Source organism: Cinclus cinclus, chromosome 1 (genome assembly GCF_963662255.1).
Source record: "Cinclus cinclus chromosome 1, bCinCin1.1, whole genome shotgun sequence".
Lineage (NCBI taxonomy): Eukaryota > Metazoa > Chordata > Aves > Passeriformes > Cinclidae > Cinclus > Cinclus cinclus.
This window is the reverse complement of record NC_085046.1, coordinates 129,399,422-129,425,587: the sequence shown is the minus strand read 5'-3', so window position 1 is coordinate 129,425,587 and position 26,166 is coordinate 129,399,422. Positions and strand designations below refer to the sequence as shown.

Sequence of the window (26,166 nt, the reverse complement as noted above, 5' to 3'; positions counted from 1 at the left end):
GGCAGGTAGTTCTCCACCATCCACCCCTCTCCCACCAGAGGGATTAGATCATGGCTGTGTGTCTGACAAGTGACTTCCCATAACTTGCACCTCTACTAGTCAAGAAGTTAGGCTTTTATCTTGTCATCCTGAGATTATACTTAGTTTAGGACTATAGAACTTTAGATTCACCACATCTCCAAGCAAATTCTGCACTTAACTCCACACTCTCCAAAGTCTACCATCTTTACTTCATTAGCTGCAGTAACTGTCTCAAACGTACCACAGAGGTGTTATCTGCCCAAGAACCACAATCCCAGCACCCAACTTCAAATCCTAAGATATTTGTCCTGACTTGCTCCTGAAGATTATGCTCTCATCTACTTCCTTGATAAGGATCTAGGAAAAAATGCAGAGAAAATATCTCTGCACTTCACACCTCAATACTAAGTCAGTTCCAATGCAGACCTCAGGGCAAAGATATTAGAAAGGAACTTCAGTGCTTGACCTTGGGTCAAGATTCATCTGTTCTTTAATTTTTAAACGATAATCTAACCTGAGAGGGAAACCCAATTCCAGAAAATGGCTCCTGAGAACGTCCTTCTAAGGGGTGGCTGTAATACCCAAGACTGGTGGCAAACCCCAGAGCTCCCTGGGATTTCCAGAGTGTGGAGGTGCAGGCAGCTTTTGGATGAGAGAAGCCAGAACTTCAGTCAGAGCAAGGGACGCAGCCATGGCAGATTCCAGGTGTTGCCAAACCACAAAAAGCAATGGATGAACCTTTATTAATTCTACAGTGATTAGAAAAAGTACATGTGAATTGGAGGTGGGTAGCAATAAATCAAGACTGAAAAGACTTCCTCCTCTCTTTAGAAGACACTTGACAAAGCAAATTTAACACACATAGGAGGGACACACACGGTGTATAAATCTAAATACCAGCTACCTCTTAAGCCCTCTTGTCCTGTAATTACGATCTCTGAAGTCTAACTGTCTTATTAAAAAAAAAAATCCCTCCTCTCCAACACACTGTCAATTTTCCAAATTCCAAAACCAAAGTAACCATTAGAAACAAATGCAGGGAAATTACAGCATCATGCTTCTCAAATACTAAATACTTCTGAAAAATAAACAAAATATTACTCTTGGATCATCTTGCAATGATTATGTTAACAACTCAGCAGTCAGATGCTTACACAAGAAACTGAAAGACCACTTATAGAGTGATGCCCCAGGGCTCTGATCCACTGAAAGTCCCAAATTCAGTCCCAAATTCAGCCCCACACACATGCATTGATGATGTGAAGCAGTCTCCAGACCCCAGAAGCTTCCTGGGGAGAGAATGGACTTAACCTTCTGTGAGGAGAGCAGCACTGGAACACTGCAGTATGCAGCACAACCTGCTAGCCAGCAAAGTTTCTCAGTGTGCACTTGGGCATGCAGAGAGGATCAGACTATCACACAAGCTCTGGAAAAGCATTCGTCCCACTGCTGCAAACTAGAATGAAACGGAAAGGTTTATCAGCCTCTTCCGAATGGGAGCTGACAACTACAGCTGGATACTTGGCACTGCTCTCTGGTGCTATTAAAATCAGCAAAAGCTGGCTCCCAGCATCATCAGGACTGGGCTCAAGGGCTCAACCTTTTAAAAGGCGCATCAGGCCTCTCACTCAGTTTTTCTTTTCTTTCCAGCAGTTTCATGTCAGTGTCCTTCCCTCTCTTATAAGCAAACCAAGAAACTCTCAAGGTAGATAGAAAGCATGTTTTTTGCCATTCAGCCAAGTCTGTGTGAATGTCCTTCCAGACCCACAGAGGTTACCAGACCCCACTGTAATCTGATTTCTCACCGAACACTGCGCTGATGGCACCAAACCCCAGCTGCAATCCACCAGCTTTGGTTTGGGTGACACTTGCTGTGATAAGAAACAGAAGTCCCTTTTTGTTCACTGTCCGTATAAGGTTAAGAACAATGTAAATCAGTAACTGCAGCTATGCTTAAAGAAATGGTTTGTGTAAGTGAAACTAGTTATAAGGAACAAATAGTGTTGCAATCAATACTTATAAGGTTGTGTAAGAACTTTTTTGCAGCCCAAGTCAAGAAGAGGATACTGAGGAAGACTCGTGAGGGCCTTTATCAACGACCACCAGAAAGTAGAAAACGAACCCCTATCAACTGCCGGAGCATGCGCGATAAGCACCAAGAGGATGACTCAAGAAGAAGAGCGGGTGCTTAAAAAGAGAACTGAAAACCCCGGTCGGCGCGGCAGTTGGTGGAGCGGTGACTCCCCTGTCGCCCAGCGCTGCATTTTGCTTTTCTTTCTAATAAATTGCTATTTTAATTGGCTAAAATGGCCCGTTGTGCTCATTGATAACACTTGCCACCATGTGCAGGCTGGCACTAACAGGTTAGGCTCCTCTCACCCTCTCCATCACAGCCCTGTCCTGAAGCAGCTGCTCCCCCGGGGAGGCTGGCATGGCACAGCAGAGCACAGCTGTGGTGTGACAGCCCATGTCACAGCACACAGAGTACGCAGCCAGCACCGACAAACCACTCCTGGGGGCTCAGTGGCAGGTCTCACTTCCAGGACATTCCTAACACGGTGCTAAAATCTCCTTGGCACACCCCAATAAAGGCGTTTGTTAGTTATGTGGACCAAACACAGGGAACTCATTGCTTTAAGAAACAAAATATGATTCAGCTTCCCCCCCCCCCGCTCAAAAGACTCATGGATAATTTACTTCATCAAAAATTAAGTTTTGCATGAATAATGGTAATAAATAGTAGAATCTAAAAACAAGAGGAAATTCAGAGCTAAATCCATTTGACAGTAGTCTGGAGAGCTGGGAGGATTTTTTTACTATCCATATAGAATTCCTCTTATGACAAGGACAGACTTCTGCAGAGAAGACAGATTGGGCATCTGTCTTTTCCCAGAGACTGGTCTACAAAATCCTATCTTAAGGGACCACAAAGCTGCTGCCAGGCACAGTTAAAGGAAAAAGAAGGGAGGTGAAAGAAAAGGAAAAAGACTAACCTCCTTTTACTTTTCCAGTCCCTGAAGTTTCTGGCAGCAGTAAGGGCGCTGCAGCAGAGCCAGGCAGGCTCCCCCCACTGCCCCTTGAACCGCACCACACCAGATATGCTCCAACAACCCACCTCACACTGCCACAGCGTGTTCATCCTACGGCAAAAACCCACCAAACTTAATACTTTACTAATTACTGTGGCAGTTTAATAGCTACTCCACCAGAGAACTCCGTACTGACAGCGTTTCTATAAAATTACAGTATATTGTACCTCATTAGCCAAGGGTGTTTCTACAGCACAGTTATACCTGGCAGAAACAAGGGCCAGCTTTCTACCCAACGCTCTTTTAATCAGTCCTTAAGAAAAGTGTTTTGCAATTGTATCCTTAGAAATCCGTAATGATGAGCCAGATTTCATGAAGGCTATGACTTGGCTAATTTACACAACAGCTAGAGAACTTCAAAAATCAACCCAAGCTAGTGACATTATTTAGTTCAGTGAAGCGGCTCATTTTAATTGGATTAAACTGTCATGGGTTTTTTCAAATTTCGTATTGAAACCTCAATTCATCATTTCCTAGTATTTGCCCAAACACTGCATCAGTGTCATTTGCATACCCCTTCCCTCAAGACAGTCTCAGATCCACAGATGGAAAAGACCAAAACACTCCGGCCAGCCCTCGCCGGCTCCTGCCACGAAAGGTTGGGAGCGTTCGCCAGGGAGAGGCTTTCCCAGAGGTACAAATCCCGGCAAGAGAGCTAATTGCATTAAGCAGAGGGCCCGGTTAGCGAATACACTGGTGGCGCGGAAAAAAGTGTAAACAGCAGCATTATCCCGAGCACCTCGCGGTAAACCCGAGGGGAAGGGCCGGCCGGGTCCGCAGCAGGCTCCGGCTCCGCGAGCCGGGACCGGGGGCTGGCCGGTGGATTTTGCAAGGGACGCTCCCGGCTCACCGCCCGCGAAGCCCGGGCAGGCGGCGATGTCCCGGGCCGGCCGCTCGGACACGGGGCAGCCCGGCGGCTCCCGGTACAAGCCCCCGCTCCCTGACCCAGCCCCGCTCCGCTGCCTCTCGGGCGCTCCGCGAGCGCCGGGCAGCCGCCCCTCCTCTGGAGAGGAGGGAGAGAGGCACCGGGGGGGCTCCGGGACCGGCTGGCGGCTGGGTTGTTGCGGCAAACTTCGGCCGAGCTTGGCTGGAGGGCGGCAGAGTGCTCCGGTCCGGCACGGTGCTCCTCTTGGCTTCGTGAGGTTTGGGGTTTTTTGCTGGGATTTTTGTTTGTGGCTGAGTGGGGGGGGGGGTTGTCTCTTTCTTTCTTTTCCTGGCGAGTGGGACGGAAAGGTGTCTGCCGTCTGCAGACCGCTCAACTATCAACAGATGCCCCCCGAGCCAGCCCAGTGCCCGGCGGACGGCGATGCCACGGGGCAGGGCTCAGGCTGCGCACCCTGCGCTCGGCTGCCCGAGCCGAGGCGCCCGCCCTTGTCTTGTCCCGTCCCGTCCCGTCCCGTCCCGTCCCGTCCCGCGGGGCTGCCGCCGCCCCCTCTCCTCCGCCCCGCCACTCACCGGCTGCCCAGAGGCGCAGGCCACGAAGCTGACGGTGAGCGCCAGCCACACGCCCCGCATTATTCCCGCGGAGCCGGCGCGGCGGCCGCCGTGGGCCGGGCACAAAGGAGAAACCGGGGGCCGGCGGCGCTCGGCAGAGCCCGAGGGCGCGGGGCAGGGCCGGTGGCGCCCCGGGTCCGGCCCGCCGCGCTCCTTCCGCGGGCTCCGCGCTGCGCTCCGGCGCTGCCCGGCGGGCCCGGTGCTTGGGGCGCCCGGGCTGCAGGCTGCGCGCTGCCGGCTCCGCCGCCCTCCCTCCGCCCCGAGTGCGCGGCGGCGGCGCCGCGGCTCCCAGTTAAACCCCGCAGAAATTCCTGCAGGATTACAACACAGATTGGCAGCTCCCCCAGCCAGTGGAAAGAAGCAGCGCGCCGCCACCGCCGGCTCTCGCCCCTCGCAAATTCAAGCAACTTCCCCCCCCCCCCCCCCCCCCCCCTCACTTCCCTCCTCCTTCTCCTCCTCCTCCTCCGGCTTGGTCTCCCCTCTCTCGTCCTCCCCCCCAGTGGAAGACATGAGCAGCGCTGCGGACCGACCGGCCCCGTATAAAATCGGGGCCGTGGACAGGCTCCCCCTTCGGAAAAGAAATCCGGCCGCGTGTTTTTAGAAGCGCTGCGCTGCCGGGGTTCGCATCGCTGCTCCGCGCCACCCTCCCCGGCTAGCCTCGGTGGCAGCTTCAAGCGTCGGGAAAAAAGCAACATGGAGGGGTCAAAAATCACGGGAAACGGGGCTATCCCGAAAATGCCAGCTCGTTGTGAATCCCCGCTTGGCGTTTTGCCTCAGAATTCGTTTTTTTCGACTTTTCGCTCTCAACAAGACTAGAAACTTTTAAGGTTGAGGGGCGGCAAAGTAAGAGAGGGCTGCGATTTGTAGCCAGTTTCATGGATCCAGAAGCTATGTCTTCAAAATAAATATTACGGGAATTGACGGCACTGAGAATGCGTGCTCCCGAAGGCAAAACAAGAAGTGTTGCTACAACTAGTCCATGGTATTTCTCAACTGAGGAAAATTGTGCTTTTGCAGGGCTTAGGAGCCTCAGCCCGGTCCACTTGCATATGTCAGCGTGTTTTCCACCACTGAACGTGTACAAACATGACATCAGGCATTGGACATGGGAAAGGAGCAATAACCAGGACAGCGAAATATATCGGTCTCCCTTGCAAACTGTGTCTGGTGATTTAAGTCAGAAGGTAGCAAACCGCGTTTTATAGCCTGAATCAAATGGTCACAAGTACCATAATGGTCTCTTTTGTTTGAGCAAAATCCATCCCTCTCAGAGGTCCCGCCCCCGGAGAGGGCAAAAAAAACCCCAGGGAGATACCCTGGGGAGATATTTTTCCCAGGCCGATGTTTTTCCATGCCTTTCACTTTGCTTACCCTGTGCTCTGTGAAGGACTTTGGCCAACGGGTTGTGTTGAGATCCCAACCGCCTCCAGTTCCTGATCTGGTTGCCTTCCTATCAAAACAGGCATGCCATGTAAGAACATAAAATAATCTGGCAGAAGCAATCTCTCACTATACTCATCACTTTCCCAGCCTCTCCCAGGCAAACACATCCCTGGTGATCCCTGTGCAGTGTGGGCGCAGTGGCTGAGTCTGTGCTGGGAAATGGCAGGACCTTTCTCAGAGTGGAAGCTGGCTGTGCCTGGATTGCTCTTACTGTGTTCAACCCACTCCCAGGAACCTGATACCTCTCAACAGTTACCACACTTGCTATTTCTAGATCCACCTTCCGGACATGCCATGTCATTGATTTTTAGGCTGCGTTCCCCTCTGAAATCCTATCAGATTTTCAGTGGTTTGCTCCTTGTTGGTGTCACACACACAGATTGTCTAATGTATTCCTTATATTAAACAGATTGTTTAATATAATCTTTCTCCTTCAAAGTATGTTGCAGTATCCTCTTCCTTTGCAGGCAGCCGGATTTCAATTCAACTAAGCAACGATTTCGGCACTGTTTGATGTGGGTGAGTGAAGTACAGTGAAGCAAAGGGAGTAAAACTCCATTTGGGCAAAATCTGTACGACCTCACATAGGCATGGGGTCTTACAGGCAGCCCAGACTGCAGGGAGGGGAGAGATGAGGAGGTTGCAACTTGCCCCCAGTCAAGGGGGAAACCAGAAAAAGCATTCCTTAACAGTAGGAAAACAGAACGTCACATTAGAAATGAATAACATAAAAGAGCAAATGTGAAGACAAAGACACTGCCTACAGGAAGCATCCTAAGGGTCATCAGACACCAAGGGGCAGGTGATTTACTACATTAGGGTATTTTTTTAAGCATTCTTTAAGATTTTTTGCATTCTGTAACATGCACGTCATTTAACATGTCAGCTAAGCTCAGCTTACTTCCATGTTACTGTGCATGATTATGAGGGTTTTACATACTTGGCAGAATCTATCAAAGATCAAAATATCATCTGCAACAAGCAAAGAGAAGACTTTTCTTAGCCAAAGATGATGGCAACAAATGGGCTCCTTGTGGACCACCAGTGTACTTATGAGCAGTGCCCTTGAAGGATCTGGGGCTAAGACCTGCAGATCCTCCAAATCCTTAAGCCTCTGTGGGGACGATATCTGATGTCAAACATGAAGATAGGCGCACACATTAATGCTAGAAGGAGCAGAACTAAAGATCAGAAGCCAGACAGATTGTTTGAAAAGATAGAAATGACACTGAGGACTAAAAATAGAAAAAAAAACCCCTCACAGGAATAAAAAGATATTGTCCTGTGTCCCACTTACTCCCTCTCCACTCTCCCGAGTCTTCTGTCTGGGAGCACCGTACAGCATTAAGAGCATTTCCACATGTCACCCCCATGGAGAACAGCTGCAGGCTTGGGAATTTCTTACACAGACTGTCAGTGTTCACTGTGTTGCTTTTGTGTCACTCTGGGTCCCCCCAGCCCTCCAGTGGACACAGGCCACCCCATCACCACACCAACATTGAGTCAAACCAGGCAGGAGTGGGATTCAGGTGAGATTAAGAAACAAACTTCACCAAAGGCTTTTTTTTTTTTCCAAAATATGTTGCATGCTGGAAGGTTGCAAGAAGACTTCAAGTGCAGCATGCGCCGTGTGGTTATCAACTGCAGAAGATCCAAATGCCCACCAAATTCAAAAATTCAGTTTTGGGTCTCTCCTAAGAGGAGAGTTAGTGGAATTTTAGGGAAGAGTCATGTTTAGAAATATGTGGGAACTGTGAAAAAGCAAGCTGGGAAATCTTAGGAATAAGTTTCCAGCCTATGGCTGCCAAGGCACCATTAAGGATAAATGCGCATCACAATTTTTGAGTGCTTCCCAAACATTCATTTTTGCATGGCCAATCTTGCAGGTGACTTGCACCACCAGCAGGGCTAAGGAAAGGTATCTGCATGGGGAGGAGAGTTCCTAATCATGCAATTTCTCCATATTTGTTCAATAATACAAGTTGTGGTTGAGAATGCTTGACCCAAAGCACAACCTTGAGCCTCGCACCACAGTGGGTGCCAAGGTGGTGTTGGCCAGAGCTGATTGTTATGTAAATGACTGATGGTTGTATTTGTGCCCAGAATGGGATAGCCTTGGCATCGCATTCAAAGATCGGAAGAAGTGGCAAATTTTCTCAAATAACTTATTCAAAGAGAGACAGAACATGTGAAAAGGAAAAATACAGCTGACATTAAATCTGTTTGAAGCCACACTGACAATGACCTGAAAACAAACTTGGTACAATGTGTCAGTTGGACAGTTTAAAAAGATTTATTACCACATCCCCAAACTTCCAAATTTTATGCTTCTAATTTAAGAACAATAGAACTGCTCATCTCTTCTATAAAAATGCCTGTAATATTTTTAAGTGCTGTTGTGTTCATTTCTGCAATATAATCTGAATTCAGGGATGTGGTAAAATGGGAGTGGTACTCATGGGGCCATTGAACCACAGGAGAGGTGCCAGCAATTTTTGGTAACATGTCAATGCATCCTTCCTCAACAGGCTCTTGTTTTAAAGGGTAGCTCTTCTGAGTATCCCCAAAATACCCTAGGACAAGCTTGCTTCTCTTTGATCCAGAGGCCTCTTTTGCTATGCAGTTTCTGAATCATATATGTATGCAGGTTATTTAATTTTCACTGTATCTATAGTTTTGTTTTGGTTAGATATGAAGTAGAAAACATGTCTGCACAAAAACAGGCATCCCTGATAGCTGAAGCAACAGCGCAGCAGGAGCTAAGGGCATTGCTGAGAAACCAGTGCTTGTTGTGTCTGCTGTGATCACTGGGAGCTCACAGCTGGACTATATGGGGTTTGTAATGATGGGCTTTATAGGAATGCAACAGAAAGTCTGAGCATGGCCTGCAACAAGTGACAACAGAAACATGCAGCTGACAAAACTTTATCTTGTTCATTTTTCATGGACAAGTATAGCAGTAGGAGGATGTAATAAGAAAATAAAAGGATGGCATTAAAGGCAGAGCACAAGCAGCAGCCTCCTACAAGATAGTGGGTTGGGTGAAACAGTCCAGAAGTAGCCTGCAAATGGGGCTGGTTTGTGTTTGTTACTGTGCAAAAAAAGGAGTATTCATAAAAAGAGATGTACACCAGGGCTGGGGCTTCGCTCTGGTGAGGGGATGCAGAGGGGATGTGCAGGGCAGCAAGGGGATCTAGAGACATCTGGGCTCATTGAGAATGGTTCAGCCAGCTTTCCAGGAGAGTTACTTCCAGAGAATCCCAACCCTTTTCTAGAGGGGAACATCTGAGCCAGTCTTTCATCCAGTTTCAAAGATGGCCTTTACACCTGGCACTGAAGTCCAGCTTTGGCAGCATCCTGGAGTAGGGCTCATCCCCTGATAATCAGCAGCTCATTGAATCTTTTCAATGTTAAAAACATGCCCCAAGTGCCTTGCTGATTTAAGAATCTCTTTTCCAGGGGAGATGCTTAGCAAGAACCATAAGTAAAGTGAATGACACAATGCTGACAGCTAGAACTACCAAAAAATTATGAAACTTGGCCAAAACCCACTTCTGTCCTGGGTACAAAAGCTTTGTCTTTTGGACACTAACTGTCAATGTCACTTTGTGCTGGCCTCCTGAACAGGGTAAAATTTACCACTCTGACAATTCTAGCCAAGGCTATCGCACTTTTTTTCTTTTTTTAATTAGAACAAAATGTACCTTTAAAATAGAAAAGGTATTTCTTTATTTCTGAAAGTTCTATTTAGAGCCATGGTTAAATATTTGCCTGAGATATTTGCATACCTGAAAGTGTCTCATATGTGATGATGTCTGGAAATGAAATGCGGGGTGATTTAGTTTATTATCCCAAAAGATGATATCATGGTTAAGGTTTGTATGCAGTACATCAGAAGAAAAATACAGAAGGGTTGAATTGAAATAGATTTTAATACTGCAAGGTATACTGCTCAAGTTAATGAAAGGCAGACATACATTTGGCTGCTGTTGCTAACTGAATAATGCAAGTAATAACAGAAGCATCTATTCAATTCCTGATGAACGTGAGTAATTTCCATTATCTTAAAATGTGTGGGAGTTATGAATTCGAGGTGCAGTGATTGCCCAACACTTTTTCATTATTATATCTTGTTGTCAGTTGCTTATACATTTGCCAAAGTTTAATGCATCAAGCTGAAATTTCCTATACTGGGTATCAACTTCCAGCTGACTTCGTTTGTTTCATTTTGTTTTTGTTTTGCAAGTTTTATCAAGAATGGTGCATCTGTTTCCAAGAGCAAGGTTAGGAGAAAGTATGTTATTTTGTCTATGGTAGTACAAATTCCCTCCAAAATTTCCCTGAGAAGATGTTTTACCTCCATGCATGGAAGGAAAGCCCAAAAATTTGGCAAAAGAAGTCAACCAAACACCAGAAGTTTTCTTTTCAACACATTTGGGAAATTATTCCCAGCTTTGGACCATGTCTAAGCTTTTACTGTCTTTGCAGTTTGTACATGCTCAGTAGAGACTTGCTAAATTCTCGCATCTAAAAATCCTATCTAGGCCAGACATGTTCCAGCTCAGAGCCATAGAAATCTTTCTGTGCTTATTTGGCCTCCAAATAAAAGGGCTGTAGAGTTCCCCTTGGCACTTGTGAGACAAGATCTGCTGTGTGTGCCTGTGCAGCAACCGAAAAGAGAGGGGAATTTGGTTTACTCGTGGAGGAATAAAGAGAGGGTCATTGTAAGAGTTGGAGACAGAAGAAGAAGAAGAAGAAGAAGAAAGAAGAAGAAGAAGAAAGAAGAAGAAAGAAGAAGAAGAAGAAGAAGAAGAAGAAGAAGAAGAAGAAGAAGAAGAAGAAGAAGAAGAAGAAGAAGAAGAAGAAAGAAGAAGAAGAAAGAAGAAGAAGAAGAAGAAGAAGAAGAAGAAGAAGAAGAAGAAGAAGAAGAAGAAGAAGAAGAAGAAGAAGAAAGAAGAAGAAGAAAGAAGAAGAAGAAGAAGAAGAAGAAGGAGGAGGAGGAGGAGGATATAGGGGGGATATGGGGAGGGAGAAGGACAGGAGTGAGGGTAGAAGGAGACATTGGCACAGAGGGGCAAATGTCAGGACATCAGACCCATGGTAGGTGATACCCATGGGGGCAGCAAGGGAGGAAAGCAGGGCCATGCAGTGTCTGGGATGGCTGGGAGGACAAGGGGAAGGATACAGTCCTGACCAAGACAAGATGATAACTTCCATCATTGAATAACTGTGTTCTCCTCCAGACCTTGAAATTACATTGCCAGATGTAAGGAACCATCTTTGCTGTCAGCAAATAGCAAAGGTAAGATGTCTATCAGCCCCAATGCCCTGCATTGGTGATCAGTATAAATAATAGGCTTTTTAGTGAGAGATAATGATGGCAATAAGATCCATGCAGCAGTAAGATCCATGCAGCAGTAAGATCCATGCAGTACTTTGTTGCAGAAGTTTAAAGCTATGGAGACAGTGACACAAATGACTATCATTAAAGATGGTATCATAAAGGATTAGTTGCAAGGACAGCCTTAATTTTGATTTTTCTCAACTTCAAGCACTTTGTTTTGTAGCTTAAATGTTTTTATAGCAAAAATTTTCTTCATGTTGTTCTTAATATATAATGCCGGACACATCCCACTTAACTAACTTCTGTTGTCTTGCTCTGGAAATCTGTACCCATATGAGTAATGCTTGCACACATGAAAAAATCACCAGAATTAGCTGACAGCACTTATTACCTCCTAACTTATGGGTGTAAACAGATCCTGAAGTACTTGCCCATTTAATTCACTGAATGTGCTAAACTTAGTCCAGATTTGTGTGTAATTAATGAAAGTATTTTAAAACAGTATCTGCTACCTCTTGCCTGCTCGTACTTCATTGTTCAGATATGAATATATTTTAAATAAACATATATTCCAACAGCAAGTGAGCATCTGTCTATGTCAAGCCTTATCACAGCTCTCTGGGTTTTTTGCATTTCTCTTTCTTTCTCATTTGGTGTTGCTTTTACCTTCTCAGGACGGAACTGGATCCAGAGGCAAAAGAATGAAATAAAGATGTGTCCAGGTTGTGCATGTTTCTGCATATTTATTCAATTTCAGGATATACATCCTGTGAGCATCAAAACAAATTAGTCTACAGTACAAGGAGAGTCTACAGTCTGGCTGTTTTAAAGAGAAAATGCAGCTGGACTTTTCGTGCTAAAGAAAAAGCTTCATTTTCCTGTGACAAGCTTTTGCTTTTTGAGTCTAATTGCAAACTCCTCAGGTATGTAGAAAAAACCTGCTTATTAGGGATGAAATGAAATAATAACCACTGTCCGTCAGAGCCTGTAGGACAGTCTCCAAGGGAAGTCTGGCACCCAGGTGAGAAGAACCATCACCTACTGCCATGAGATGGTGCGATGGGGGCTTCTCCTGGCTGGAGTATCCCTCATTTTGGGGCTCTTAAATCAAAGGGGAGTTAGTACACACATTGTCAATAATGACCAGCTTTCTAAGATAGTAAAATGGCAATTATGCAAGGCTGAAAGCAAAGGATAAATTCTGAATGAGAGAAAATTAGTTCAAAGCATGTGATTAAATAGTGGTAGTTTTAAGGTCTTAATTCTCATCTTCTGCTATGTGGAGCAGGAGTAACTCATCTGTAGTCAGTGAACCTACAGAGATGTAAAACAGCATTGGAGGAGAATCAGGCCATTGTTCTCTGCAAAACTCACTGATAAGACATTAATTACTAAAGAGAAAATGCCATCAAAGTATTTTAAATGCTTTGTAGAATTCAGGAGACAAACTCATTAAATGCTATGTCATACAGGGAATTAGTTCCAAATTTGTGAATGTGGAGAAGGCAAATGCTGCACTACAGATAAATGAAAGATCGTCTTGAAAGCCTTCTTCAGAAGACCACTTGCTTTTGGAGTGGGAGCCAGCTCTACACATTACACCCAGAGATGTGAAACACTTCCAGATAAAATAAATCACCCTGAACCTTGGTCCATCTCACATACTGAATGCCAGCCAACTTCAGTTGTTTAAGGTTTGTAGAAGTTCACTGGACTCTGTTTCCTGCCCAGCCTGTCTCCCCTTCCTCCCCTCCACTCATAGCTCTCATCTTAGGTCAAGCAAATCTTGGAAGCAGAAAAATTAAACACCAGTCAGACAGCAACATGTGCGGTCTTTCTAGCTGAACACTCAGTTAAAGAGCAAGAAATATCTGGAGGAAATCCCACCTCCAGGGATATGATAAAATCTATGGTAAAATTCTCATTTGATCTCTCCAAGGGCAAGATTTTATGCTCATCTTCAGGATAATCCCCAGATTGTTTTTCAGACCCTAATTGCTGAGATAGGGTGACCAAGGATTTGAAGATTATGATGTCTTTTTGAACAAAAGTCCTGAGCAGTTAACCCTCAATCAAATCCACTGTGAAGGAGATGAAGCACATTAGTATACATGAAAGAGCAGCAGAGGAGTTATTAAAATGACCATGTCACAGTGGACAGTGCTGTGAGCCTCAGCCAGCACATGTGCTGTGTCCTGCTGGCAGACCCTGGCTGCTGAGGTTCTCAGTCCAACATCATGGGTGTCTTGAAGGCGCATTTTTCCCTCAGGCTATTTGCTCCAGGCATGGGCAAAAGCCCTATGGCAAGATTCTGGGAGTGAGGCTTCTCGGGGCTGAGTTCCACATCTGGCTGTGTGGTACAGAACAAGATGTGCTTGTCACATGAGACAGGGGCAAGGTGAAAGTGCCATGGTAATGCGTCCCTAATACATGACCTGTGTGCAACACTGTCCTGGGGTCTGATGGGGTGACTACATTCTTGTCATAAGATCTGTGTGGAGGACAGAGCCCGTTGAATGTCCCTTGTATCCAGCTCTTTCTTGTCACTATTGTTGAAACCCAGCCACTCAAAGCAGAAGGTTCACACTCTGCCACTGGCGTCATTATGTACTGATCACACTTTCCCACTGATGGCAGGAGCTCAAAAGGATTATTCACAGTCCCTCAAGCTGCCAAAGAGGCTGTCCACTGCAGAGCAGCAGGGGTGGTTCCCTGGCTCCCAGGAAGATGCATCTGCCAGAACAGCAATGTCCTCAGCTGAGGGCCATGTCTCCCAGGACAGCAGTGTCCTCAGCTGCAGGACATGCCTTGTCATTGCCATCCAGTCCTGGGCACCCACAGTTCAAATTTCTGAGTGACAAGAAGCTGGTAAGAGGTGTATAGCTGTGGTCAAAGTGGTCATGAGAACACAGTTTCACTCCTAAAAATAGAGATAACTTGTGCATCAGCCAGAGGCCACTCCAATTATGTGTCTCAGTGAATAGTGCTGCTGCCTCACAGACATAATTTCAATCTTGAGTGGCACAGTGAAAGGGAAAAATCCCTTGCATTTTGGGATGGATGCTGTTCTGCTACCAGATAGTTCAGACTTCTCCTACCCCATGTAATCTCTGAGTTTCTGTGGTTTGGCTGCACTTGATTTGGAGCACTGCACCTGTCAGTCCTGTGGTATAATTCCAGGCAATAGTGCAGATGGTCAAGGAGATCAAGTCTGAACCAGTGGGTGTAACCACAGAGGCTCACAGGCAGAGTCCTTTCAGGTGCAAAGTCTTAGGCACAATGCAGAGATTGACCTCAAGAGTGTCCAGCTGCACAGTTTGAAGCGAGTAGAAGTTTTGGTTGTCCTGTTGCAATGGTAGTGGTAGCTGTGAGCACCCTGGTGCCAAACAGTGTTGCTCACTGAGGCAGCATGTGGCCAGGTTGGCTGACTGCAGGTGTTAGATACTGAGGTGGGAAGGGAAATGTGTGCCACTGGCTAGAGAGATGTACAGCATGAGGTCCTTCAATGAAGGTAGCCACTGTCTACATGGGGCGTGGCTCCAACTGGCTGCCCCTGTTGTCCTGTTGTCTGTGATTTCCTGAGGCAGCAAAAAGCTCTGGATCAGGATAGAGCCTGGTCCTGGATCAGGGCAGAGCCCAGAGAAGGTGTGAGCTGGAGAAACCACCTAGTGATTCTGGGAAGGACCAGAAGTTGACATATATCAAAGGTCAGGAAAAGGCATAGATGCAGCCACAATGGGCTTAATTTAACAAGTGGATGAATTGCAAGCACTGCCTGGAGCAGCCAATCATCCCACTAACATGCAGCTCCAAGGCTAGCCAGGAGAGTGCCCTTATCTAACAACAGGTCACAGATCAAGGAGACCTACTAGAAAGAGTGTCTTTTTTTTTTTTTTTTTTTTTTTTTGTGAGTCATATATTTTGAATCCAAATCTATGTGGAACCTGATTTAATAGTAAATTTGTACCAAATTGAGGAAAATGTTAGAGATACCCTTTACTATTTTTGCAAAACAGGCCAAAAAGTGGATTAATAGTATAGAATAAGAAAGAATTAAAGCAGCAAAAGTCAAAGTCATGGCTGTGCTGCTGCAGTGTCTCATCACTGGGCATCAGCTTGCTGGAACTGTGTCCGTTCCAGTGTTTTGTTAAAACACTGCATTGGGAACAGTAATTAAACAGATTCTTATGATGGTTTTCAACATATGCCAGCTGGCTCCCAGCCAATGTTGAAGCAGAAACATTGTGGAAACTCATGGTCAATGATGACTTTGATCTTTGAAGGGCTTTGTAGTGTTGGAGGGAAGTGGGAGAATAGGAGGGAGGGAGAAGGATGTAGGCATTAGGGAGGAAAAAGACTAATGTGCATTGGAGTGGGAATTATCACCTTTACAAAGGTAGTGGGTGCTTTCTACTTTTTCCTCTTTCTTTACCTGGGGTAGTAGGCACATTCATAAACTTTATGGTAAAGACTCATGTTTGTTAATGGCAACCCATATGAGCAACAGAAGTCCCTTGAACATTCCCACATGTGTCATTGGGATTGCTCTGTAAGTGCCTTCCTCTGCACACTGGCTTGCAGTGGCAGGCTCTGCCAGCACATTAATTTGCAGTGGACACTGAGTGTTGGAATCCTTCAGGACAGAATCCAGAACAAAGATGAAGAAGAGCTCTTCTGCAGCCTAGAAAATCATAAACACAAATGCTATTCAAATTATCTGCTTAGACATTGCCTGAAATGCTACAACAGCTCTTTAGGCACGTGAAAGATCATTGCTTCTGTCCCACTAGGTTCACTTTACAAAGTTTTGATGTTTCATGAATGAGGAACAGGGACAATGGACAGCCACATCTGGGATGAATGAGCACAGAGGGATGTTTCTACAGTTCCAACCAGTTAGTTGAATTTGGTATGACTTTCCCATGTTAGCAGCAATAGGCATGAAGAAGGAGAATCATATTGTCCTTTTAAAGTCTTAGAGACATACAGAGATAGAGGATGTTGCTGATTTTCGTGTGTAATGCCAGCTGTGACTTGGTCAGAAATTAGCCCATGTTCTCAGCCTGTGCTGGAGGGCTCTGAATAGTGGTGTGGTCTCTCTAAAATAAACCTCACTTCTGAGATCACAGGTGCTTTCACTATTGTTCTAGGAAATTCTTTACAGAAGCAGGATTTGCTTGACAGTACAAGATGCAGTGCTTCTGTAGAACCCCAGGAAAGTTGGAAAAAATTGCAAGTGTCTTCACATTGAAAAACCCCACCTATTTGCCTTCCAAATTCTTCACTAATGTTAGATGGTGACACTTAAGATTTCTCCTTCTTTCTTGTTTTCTGTAGTGAACAACATTTTAAATTCATTAAATCCCAACTCGGGAAGGACACATTTAGCAGCCACAGGGTTTTGGTGCAACTCCTAAGAATTTCAAAGAATAAAGTCCTTAATGAGTCCTCCTGTGCTTTTACACACACAAAAGATGCTGTCAATGAGAATAACTTTTATTTTAGTTCAAGGGCTCTAGCAGATAGCTGAGTTAAGTAACTAACCTTGCATCAGCTGAGCTCCTAAACACATCAGTAGCCATTTATGTGCACTCCTCAGCTACTTTAATTGCAAGGTGAGGCAACTGAGCATGAACTCTGGTGGGAGCATTTTAAACTAAAGCATTTCCTCCAGAACTGAATGACAGTTTTGTTCAGTTTTGTATCTGAGTGATAAGAAAACAATAAGCTGGAAAAGATAACCCTGTTGTTTACAGGATAATGTCTGGCCCCACTGTGAGACCTTGAACTAGAATGAACGTATAAACAATCTTGAGAATCATTCTTGCCTTTTATATCAACCAGGTCCTCTGTGCAGACATATTTAATTGACTTACAAATTACTAATAGCAAAGGAATTTATGTAAACCAGTTATAAAACAATTTAAGTGTGCAAGATGTATCTCATCCTCTTAATTAAAAACCTATTAATTAAAGTATTTTTTGTGTTTATACAATCATATTGCAAACTTCATGTAGTATACCTTGAACTCTGACTGCAGAAACAACCATTGAATGCCCCAGCAATATGCAGAAGTACAAATGCCATGCCCAGAAAAAATATCCGGGTAATTACATGGTAATTACATCTACCATGGACTCTTAGGTAAGGTATATTTCTGTGTGCTTCTCCAATGTGCTCACATAACTTGAGCATCCTTGCTTTCTGAATTTGTTTATATGCTGAGGCAGGCTTGCAGACATGTGAAAAGGGAGGGCAGCAGGAACTCAGAGGTTCTTCCTCAACAAATGGAGCATGGACCCACTTGGTCTCCCTGTTGGCTTGCAGGAAAGAGACTTGTGTCTCTTAGCAGAGCCAACTAAAATGCTCGGCCTCTTGGTCATTATTTCAGTGCTATGACAAAATCTTGGTTTAAAAAACTGGGGATAAAGAACAGCTCTAGGTGCTGCAGTAGGAAGGACTGAAGCAGGTCAGCAGCCACTGATGGAGAAGCAGCCTCTTCCTACAGGGCTCCCAGTTCCTCTCACTCCCAGGTCAGCAGCCATGGGTGCTGCTAGGCCTCTAACATTGGACAAAACCCTGAAATTTGCCCACCCCACAAGGAGCCAGGAGCCAGCCTTGCAGCGCAACCAAAGGAGTAACTCTTTCCAGAGGGTGCATGGGTGCCCTGTCTGTCCCAGGACACTGATCCCAGCACTGGGAGGAGCTGCTGGAGCTGCAGGGCTGCGCTGGAGTACTGGCCACCTGCATTTTTAACTGGATTTTTCCCAGGTGAGTAGACATTTATCCATCCATGACTGATTTCCTACAGCAAGATGTGGTTTTGCCAAGTGAAGAATAGTAAGGCAGAGAAACTTGATTGGGAGCAAGGCCTTGTTTACTGCAAGTGCAAGAGGGAAACCTCTGCCAGTGAAACCTCTGCCTCTGCTGTGTCCCTGTGGGAAGGCGTCCATGGCACGAGCAGGGAAGTGACAGCCACACATGGCTTAAAATTGCCTCATTGTGAGACCTCAGCACCAGACTGGGAGCTCTGACCTACAACTCTGCTCTGCCTGGAGCATCAACCATGAGGCTGAGCCTTCAGGTGGCTCAGCTACAGGTGGAAGGAGAATGCAGGTGGAAGGAGAAGGAGGGGAAACACTTCTCCACTGCACAGGAAGAAACAGGGACACTGAAGGCTGAGAGGCTGTCATGTAGCAGGAGCAATGTGTCTCCAGCTTTGTGTTTTGTGGGAAGTCACGATATGCATGATTCACATCTTCATCCCAGTGGAAACCTAGACAAAGACCAGTAAGAGTAGCATTTTTTTATGAGCCTTCCTTCCTTAGTTAAGTATTATTTTCCAAAATACTTGACAAAACCAGAGTCGCCATTTTCCTTGATAAACCAGGTTGCTGCTACCCTTATTCTTCTGGACTGCTCTCTGTCCATGTGACAAGTGAAAGGGGATTCCTAAGAGAGTTTTAGTCACAGTTTAAACAGACCTTGCTTTTTCAGTGGAGTGTGATGGCTCACAAAAAGTTGCTCCTCCCTTAATGAGCCCCTGAGGATTCAGTTGTGTCTTTTTTCAAGATCTGTGATGCACATATGTATCTATATGGCATCCTCCCAAATTCTTTCAAAGATAAAATGTGAGATGAACATCTGGTTTGCACTATTACAATCCTTATTAAACACTAATTTCTTCTTCAGAAAAGCACCATCTGTCACAGCTCAAGCCCTTGTTTTCTAACATGGATTTTTCTTCAGAAGTACACAATGAAATAAATCTTCACCAGTTATAGTCCCCTGAAATTTCCTGAGATGAAAAAGCACAGTGACAGTAGTAGACTCCAAAAGTTGATTTGTTTCAAAAATCCTACATTCTTATTTAACTTGGTAAGAAATCATATTATCAAGGATACTAGTTCCACTTCACATTATGAAGAGTGCATTTAAATGTTTTGATAAATCTCTTGCTGAAGGATTTGATACTTTTTCAGCAGCTTAGAGCACTGCATCTTCAAGCCTTAATAGTCAAGGTGCAGATTTAGACAAAATCTCTCTTGTTTCTCACAAAATTTCTGCAAAGAGAGAGACAGCTTGCTATAGACATTAGAAAGTTAATTTTCATGCCAGTTCAGTTTGTCTTTATGACCCTATTCTTCAGCCCAGCAGTCCCAAAAAAACAGGAGAGGAAAACACCTCTGAGCCATCCATCATCTGCTGCCTTGTTCAAAGGCAACAGGATTCCCTGCATTTCCTGTGGTTCTGAGTCTCCCAAGTCTTTCTCATGACATTGGATGATTCACCTCACTCTGCTCAGGAGCTTGAGAGTCTAAGAGGATTATATCCTCCTGGGCTCTTAGGCCCTTATTCTTGCCCATTACTAAAGCAAATCTAAATAAATGCTATTAAGAGGCTAAATTCAATTTGCTGTCTATTGGTGTTCTGGTATGTCACGAGTGAGAAGCTATGTGCATATCACTGTGCCCATGGAGCACCATGTAATCAGCACCCTCACAGGGCTTTGTAAAGTGCTGAGATGATTCCAACCTCTGCAGGCTCTCTGCCGGGAGAAGATAAAGATGAATGAGCACATTTAGCTTGATTTCAACCCTGCTCAGGTGCTGGCAGCTGAAGAGTTTTGCACACAAAGAGCTACTGCCAGGATCAGTGTTGGATTTAGATGGAAAAGGAGAAAGACCAAGGTGAAATCAGTCCCTCCACCTGTAGACGGCTGAGGATCTGACTTGATGAGGCCAGGCAAGCCCCTGTACGGAGTTTTCCTTGAAACATGATACTGTGAGTCCTTTCTCTCTGAAGAAACCCCCAAACTTGCTGAATGGCTGGTGTCAATAGCAGGTGAGAGTGTGTCTGAACTCCACAAATGCTCCGCAATGATGCTTTTCCTCACATCAACATCCAAGAGCAGCTTCCTTCACCTCCAGATCTATGTGATGACAACATGCAGCTACTCTTGTGTTTGCAAATTCTTGCTGCATCTTGTAATTTGCAGGTGTTGTGTGGTCCATGATGCAGCACAATATGAGCACAGCCATGGAGACTCCAGCCATGGAGTGTACTGGAGTTTATGGTCAAAGCAGCAGCAAAAAGGAATTAAGAAATTTAAGCTCATCATAATACAGCTTCATGGCGAAGGGTATTCTACATACTAAAAAAAACCACATTTTTCTAGTCTGGACCTGCTCTTTGAGGATTATTAGAAAGCTGCACCAAGTAGTGACTATGCAAGAGATGAGGGGTGTGCCTTTTTACTATATATCTGAAATTGATCCTAAATTTGCTGCTGATAAAAGTGCTTCAAGGAAAACCCTTGGGAGATATAAACAGTGTAGGGATTTTCATCAGTTATGACCTGTTGGATGAAGGTTCCCATCTGTATCAGCTTGACAGTAAATTTTACAAAAGTTAGGAATTAGCAGGTAGAAACTGATTATAAAGAGTGGGTGAGCAACCATGTGGAGTCAGAAATGCCTGCTCACACCATGGTGAACATGAGGAAGACACGAGTGCTGGTATGCTGACCTAAGGGAAACCCTATGTTTTCCTGCAGATCTGTATCTGATCCAAATTCTGTACACCTGAGGAGAGGGAAGGGTTCAGCCTTCCATGGAAATTGACATCAGCAAGAAGGGTTCAAGGGAGACCCAGGCATGGCCATAGCTATCTTGGGGAAGAATGACCTTTTCTTAGTGGTTTCTGGATTTCATTGCTGATCTAGCTCAAATAATCCTCACCTGGTAGTGAGGACCTGGTACCAGGTCCTTACTCTGGTACCAGAACCACACCCTGAGGTAAGGTTCAAGAGAGCAGCTGAACCACTGCACCTCTCCTGTTGGACACTCCTCTGCCTATGGTGCTTCCCCTTCAGACACCACACTGGTGCAGAGCAATTTCAGAAGCTTTTTAATTATCTCAGCAGGAAATGGGGCCAAAATCATAGTGTGTTCAGTGCACTGGTATCTTCTCCAGCTGTGCTTATTGCATAAAACCCCTCCTGTTGTTCCTCGAGTGATACATCTTTGCCAAACAGCCAGGGGTCTCAGTATACCTGCTAACTGAAACACAGGCAAGTGGGAAAATTTGCTTCAGAATCACAGGAAATCTTGTCCTTGAGGGTGGCACTGGCAGAGCAGCCCAGGGCTGGCAGGCTACTGCTCTGCCCATCACCCATCTGTGTTTTTTGGAGGAAGGGAGGTCAGAGGTGGAGGTCACCTCTGTGTCACCCTCCAGGTCAAGGATCAATCCAGTGGCATTACTTAGAAAACAGAAGAGCAAATGTGCAACCTCAGCAATGTCACCAAAATTCCTTTTGACCGTTAAACAAAATCAAAGAACTATCCAGAACCGCTGGAGTTTCTGTGCCTGAGAATTACCTATGCAACATAGTTGTACGGTTGCTTTCAGCTGATGGATATCCGCTGCAGTTTTACGTACCCCAAGTGTGAAAAATCCAATACAAACTCAAATTCCTCAGGACTTACTTCACAGCAATTTTAATTTTAAATGGCTCTTGCACACAAGCAGACTTTGAATGAAAAGCATATGTCCAGATCCAATGCCTCTTGTCAAGCACATGCATAGGACGATCAGATGCAAAGCAGCAAACTCTAAATGTGTGACCTGAGTTGGTGGTGGGAGCCACTTCCATGCACTGAGCTGAGAGTTTACAGGAACTTACTGCACTGAATAATTCCAGCAGGGTACGAGGAGTTTCATCCCATTGCCTGAGGGAGGTTCGATTACTCTGTACTGCATGTTGCAATCCTCAATCAAAATGTTTCACTATGTTCAGTTCACAGAACAGGAACATCTGGCAATTTACAGCAGAACGTCTTGTAGCGTTTAATGCCCGAGTATCTCTTTCCTACAACCTATTTTCATTTTCCTGAACAGAGTCCCAATTTCCTGAATTTTTAAACAGTCTTGCTAACATAATCAAATTACCCTGATTCCTCGGCAACAATTTCTAAAAGTCATAAAAGCACTGTTCTGGCTTTGCAGTGAATCCCTATTACATGTAGAGGATTCTGTAAACACTTTAAATAGAATGCTTTTAATTCAATCAGATGAGTAAACAGTGTTTGGTTTTGACTATTCAATGTATTTGAGCCACAAGCATTTTTTCAAGTGAGTGGCTATGGGAGTTTGTAATGCAACACAAAGCAAACACTGAGAATATAAAATCACACTTGTTCAAACAGGATTAGAGAGTTTATTCTAGCAGAGTTTCCAAGGATTTCAGAGAGAAAATAGCAATTTTTTTTTTTTTTTTTTTTTTTTTTTTTGCTTAGAGAGGTGGAAAATATGTGATGCCTAGTCAGTGATTGTACTTGGTAGAATCCCAGCCATACCGTGCAGTGGTTCTCTCTGGGTAGCAGGGCAGGGATGCCATTCATTTTTTACAGTCTCCCAGTCCTTTGCATTTCTCTCCAGTTCTGTCTTTGCTCAGCAATTGCTTTCATTGTATTTTGTTTACATGAACTGGAAGCCAGAAAAGATCTAAAAGCCTATTTCTGGCATGCATGCAGCAGCTGCTGAAAATAGGAACTACTCCATGTGTCCTCATGTATGCTTTTTGCAGGCCCTATGTAAGACATGGTGGTAAGAAAGGGAGGAGTTTCCCTGGCCTGGGGTATGGGTACAGTGCCTCAGCCCTTGCTTGGGCAATAGCTCTTTCTCCCCTGCCCACACTGCTGTACCTCTCCCTGCATCCCTCCTCTCTCACCATCCCTCCCTGTGCTTCCTGCAAAGGTCTCCAGGTATCTTTTGCCAGTATTTACTGGTAAAACATCCTACACGGTGCTGGAAACATCCAAAAGCATGGAGTGGGCATCAGCCCTCCTCCACTTCTAGCTGTGTTGGACTGCATCTGGTGTCTGGCCATCCCCTCTCCCAGAGCCTTCCTCCACAAGGCAGCAGCACATCAGGCTGATATCAGAGCTTCATAGGAAATGACTGCAAAAACCTCACCCTGTTCAAAATATTAGGCAGCACAGAGAGATTTCTGCAGACTCCCTTAGAAGTATTTCCTAGGTACTGCATTCCAATTTTTCATGATAATAAAGTATATGCTGTGGGGGTATGTGAATTCTTTGTCCTGGATGGTGGTTTCAGATCAGCTTGTGAGCCCCCACCCATTTCTTCAGAGGCACTTGTTATTTGTAAGCAGACACTGAATTGCTTGAACACATGATTTGTAGAGTATGGGCTGTGGGTTGTGCACAAACACAACAACACAATTTTGTTGTTGTTGTTGTGGTTTTTGTGGGTTTTGTTTGTTTGTTTGTTTGTTTGTTTGTTTGTTTGTTTCACCCACTCACTCTTCAGGACTTGCTTTATGCAATTGGCAATTTAGGTGACCCAGTGTCATTTCTGATACTGGATTATACTTCCTGGTTGAAGTATTTTAAAGAGAAGAGGTGAGAACAGCAAGCAGAAAACAATGCCATTCTGCTGCAAAGACACATTTCTTCTACAGCTCATCATCAAGTTCCATGGAATTTTTGTAAGCATGAACAGTGGTCCAAATACTGGTCAAAATGTCAGTAAGAAAATTCCACTGTACCCAGGATATTAAAAAAATATACTAAAAATGTAGATTTTTTTTCCAGCTGATCTCATGTGTCTGCATACACACCCACATTTGCACAGGTACACGTGTCGATGTGAAACCAGAAAAAAAATATTAACCTTGTGCAAATACCATATGTACAAACAGTTTTCTAGGCACTTACTGTAAAAATATACAGTTTTGCAATCCCTCTGCAAAGTTTGAGGAAATGTTTAGTGTTACCCATTATTGTGCAGAATATCTAAATGCTGCCTTGATTTAGTACCCTGTCAGCAGTCCAAAATCCTTGTCAAAAATGGTTAGAAAGCTGAATTTTTATTGTCAATTTCCTTAAAGTTGATGTTCAGAATTAAATAATATTCAACCACTGCAGTGGTACCTAATTATTTCTGCTTTTGTTCAGGACACAGGAGTGCTCTAGAGAGCCTGGGTAATATGAGTGAAAATTTCTGAGTCATTACCATTAACAGAAGCTCTGATATAAGATAAAACCAACTATTCCACATGGGTATTTCCAAAACAAGGGTGATGGTCGTCCCAGACATTTTGGGTCTGGACAGCACTGCCCTGTGCTGTGCCCCTCTTGTGCTCCACACCTCTTCATGCTGTGGGCTGAGCAGCTCCAGTGCCCCAGGATTTTGAGGCTGTGGAAAATCAAAGCATCCTTCCTGCAAGTCTTCCCTACATCAGCATATTCCAGAGCTAAAAAAAAGTGCAGGTTAGGGTTCCTTTTCACCTCATTGATGATCTAATACTCACTTCCATTTGACCAAAGTAGGGAGAATGGTCTTAAAATAGGGAAAGTGAATGCCTCCAGTGGAATATTTAGATTCTCAAGAGTTATCAAATATACTTGCCACATGGGTGGGAGAATTTCCCCACACAGCTTGCAAGATGATATTGCAAAAAGACTACTTATAAGGGTAATATTAGGCAATAGTCATATTTTTAGCAACATTTTAAGTAATTTAGCATCTGGAAATAAGGAGAGATAATCACTCCCAAGTGATTCACACAGTAGAATCTGCTTTGTAGGCCAGAGTTTGGAAAGCTCTCTGCTCTCAGTAGTTATTTCTGCAACAGGCTCCAGTGTGATACCATGAATCATTCAGCACCAGTGTTTAGTGCTTTCCCAATAGCCTGTACCCATGTCAGATCTTTCTTAGAGACCAAGTGCAATGGCAAAGCTTGCACAATAGGATCTTCAGACATGAGACTGCCTCAACCTAGAAAATAACCCTGTCCACGAATCTAATGGTGAAGAATTCCAAATGTTTTTCTCAGCTATCTGTGTAGCATTCCTTTGACACTGGGGGGACATGAGAAAGCCTAAACAAAGGTAATGGAGTGAGTTAAATGGGAACAGTTCTCCAGCTGGAAGACTTCTTGCAGTTTTTCAATCCCTCTCTCTTGGTTATTTTTTATTTAGGTAAGATATAAATTAACAAAAGAATTATTGAGCATTTTGGAAACAAATTTCAAAATTTTATAACCAGCTAATATAGGTGGCTGTTTACAAAATACTGAAGCAATGAGATTCTCATTGAATTTATTGAGAAAGGGAGGGCTAGGGTATTTATAGAATTTATTTTCCCTGACCAAAATCATGCTCACAGCACATTTCACCCCTTGCAGCCAGGTATTGATGTTTTGTTTTTTTCCTAGATGTAAGCCCTGGTAGGGTAGGATTGTACCACATCAAGATCACATAAGATAAATTAACCCCTCCTTTTCCACAGTTGGATGCTACAGCATCCATGGGGCCCACCACCAGGGCCTCCAGTCAAGGCCAGCAATTCACTGACACAACGAATCAAATGGGGACACTGGCAGCTAGTTAGTCACAGAATGAAACTTTGAATTCCTGCCTTTTTTCATTTTATATCATCACCTTGTCATGGAGGCAGCATTTTGTTGGTAAGCTTTGGAAGTCGGTAAATAACATTGTGTAGAAAAGCGGTGTGATTTAAGTGCTCATAATTGTGAGCAGGCTGAGATTTCAAATACCTCTGCAGATGGTAGAAGCAGGAGATGGGCACTGGGATGTATGCTTTTTAAAAAAAATTATTTTGGTTTGTGTTTGGGTTGTTTTTTGTTTAAACTGCTGCAGGTTGTGTAGCTCATTTGCAATTAAAATACCAAAGACAAAGCGGCCGCAGGAACACAGTCATTTCCGATTGTGGCAGTGAAAGACAAG

The 26,166-nt window shown here is 44.5% G+C and overlaps 1 protein-coding gene across 1 annotated transcript in view; it reads right to left on the bottom strand.

Moving 5' to 3' along the window:
• The window catches only part of SDC2 (syndecan 2), a 57,904-nt gene extending 53,279 nt beyond the window's left edge, over nucleotides 1-4,625 (bottom strand). The window contains exon 1 of the mRNA XM_062503164.1: nucleotides 4,566-4,625. Coding sequence (XP_062359148.1) covers nucleotides 4,566-4,625 — 60 coding nt within the window. The remainder of the gene's footprint in view (nucleotides 1-4,565) is intronic.
• Nucleotides 4,626-26,166: the final 21,541 nt, after the last annotated feature.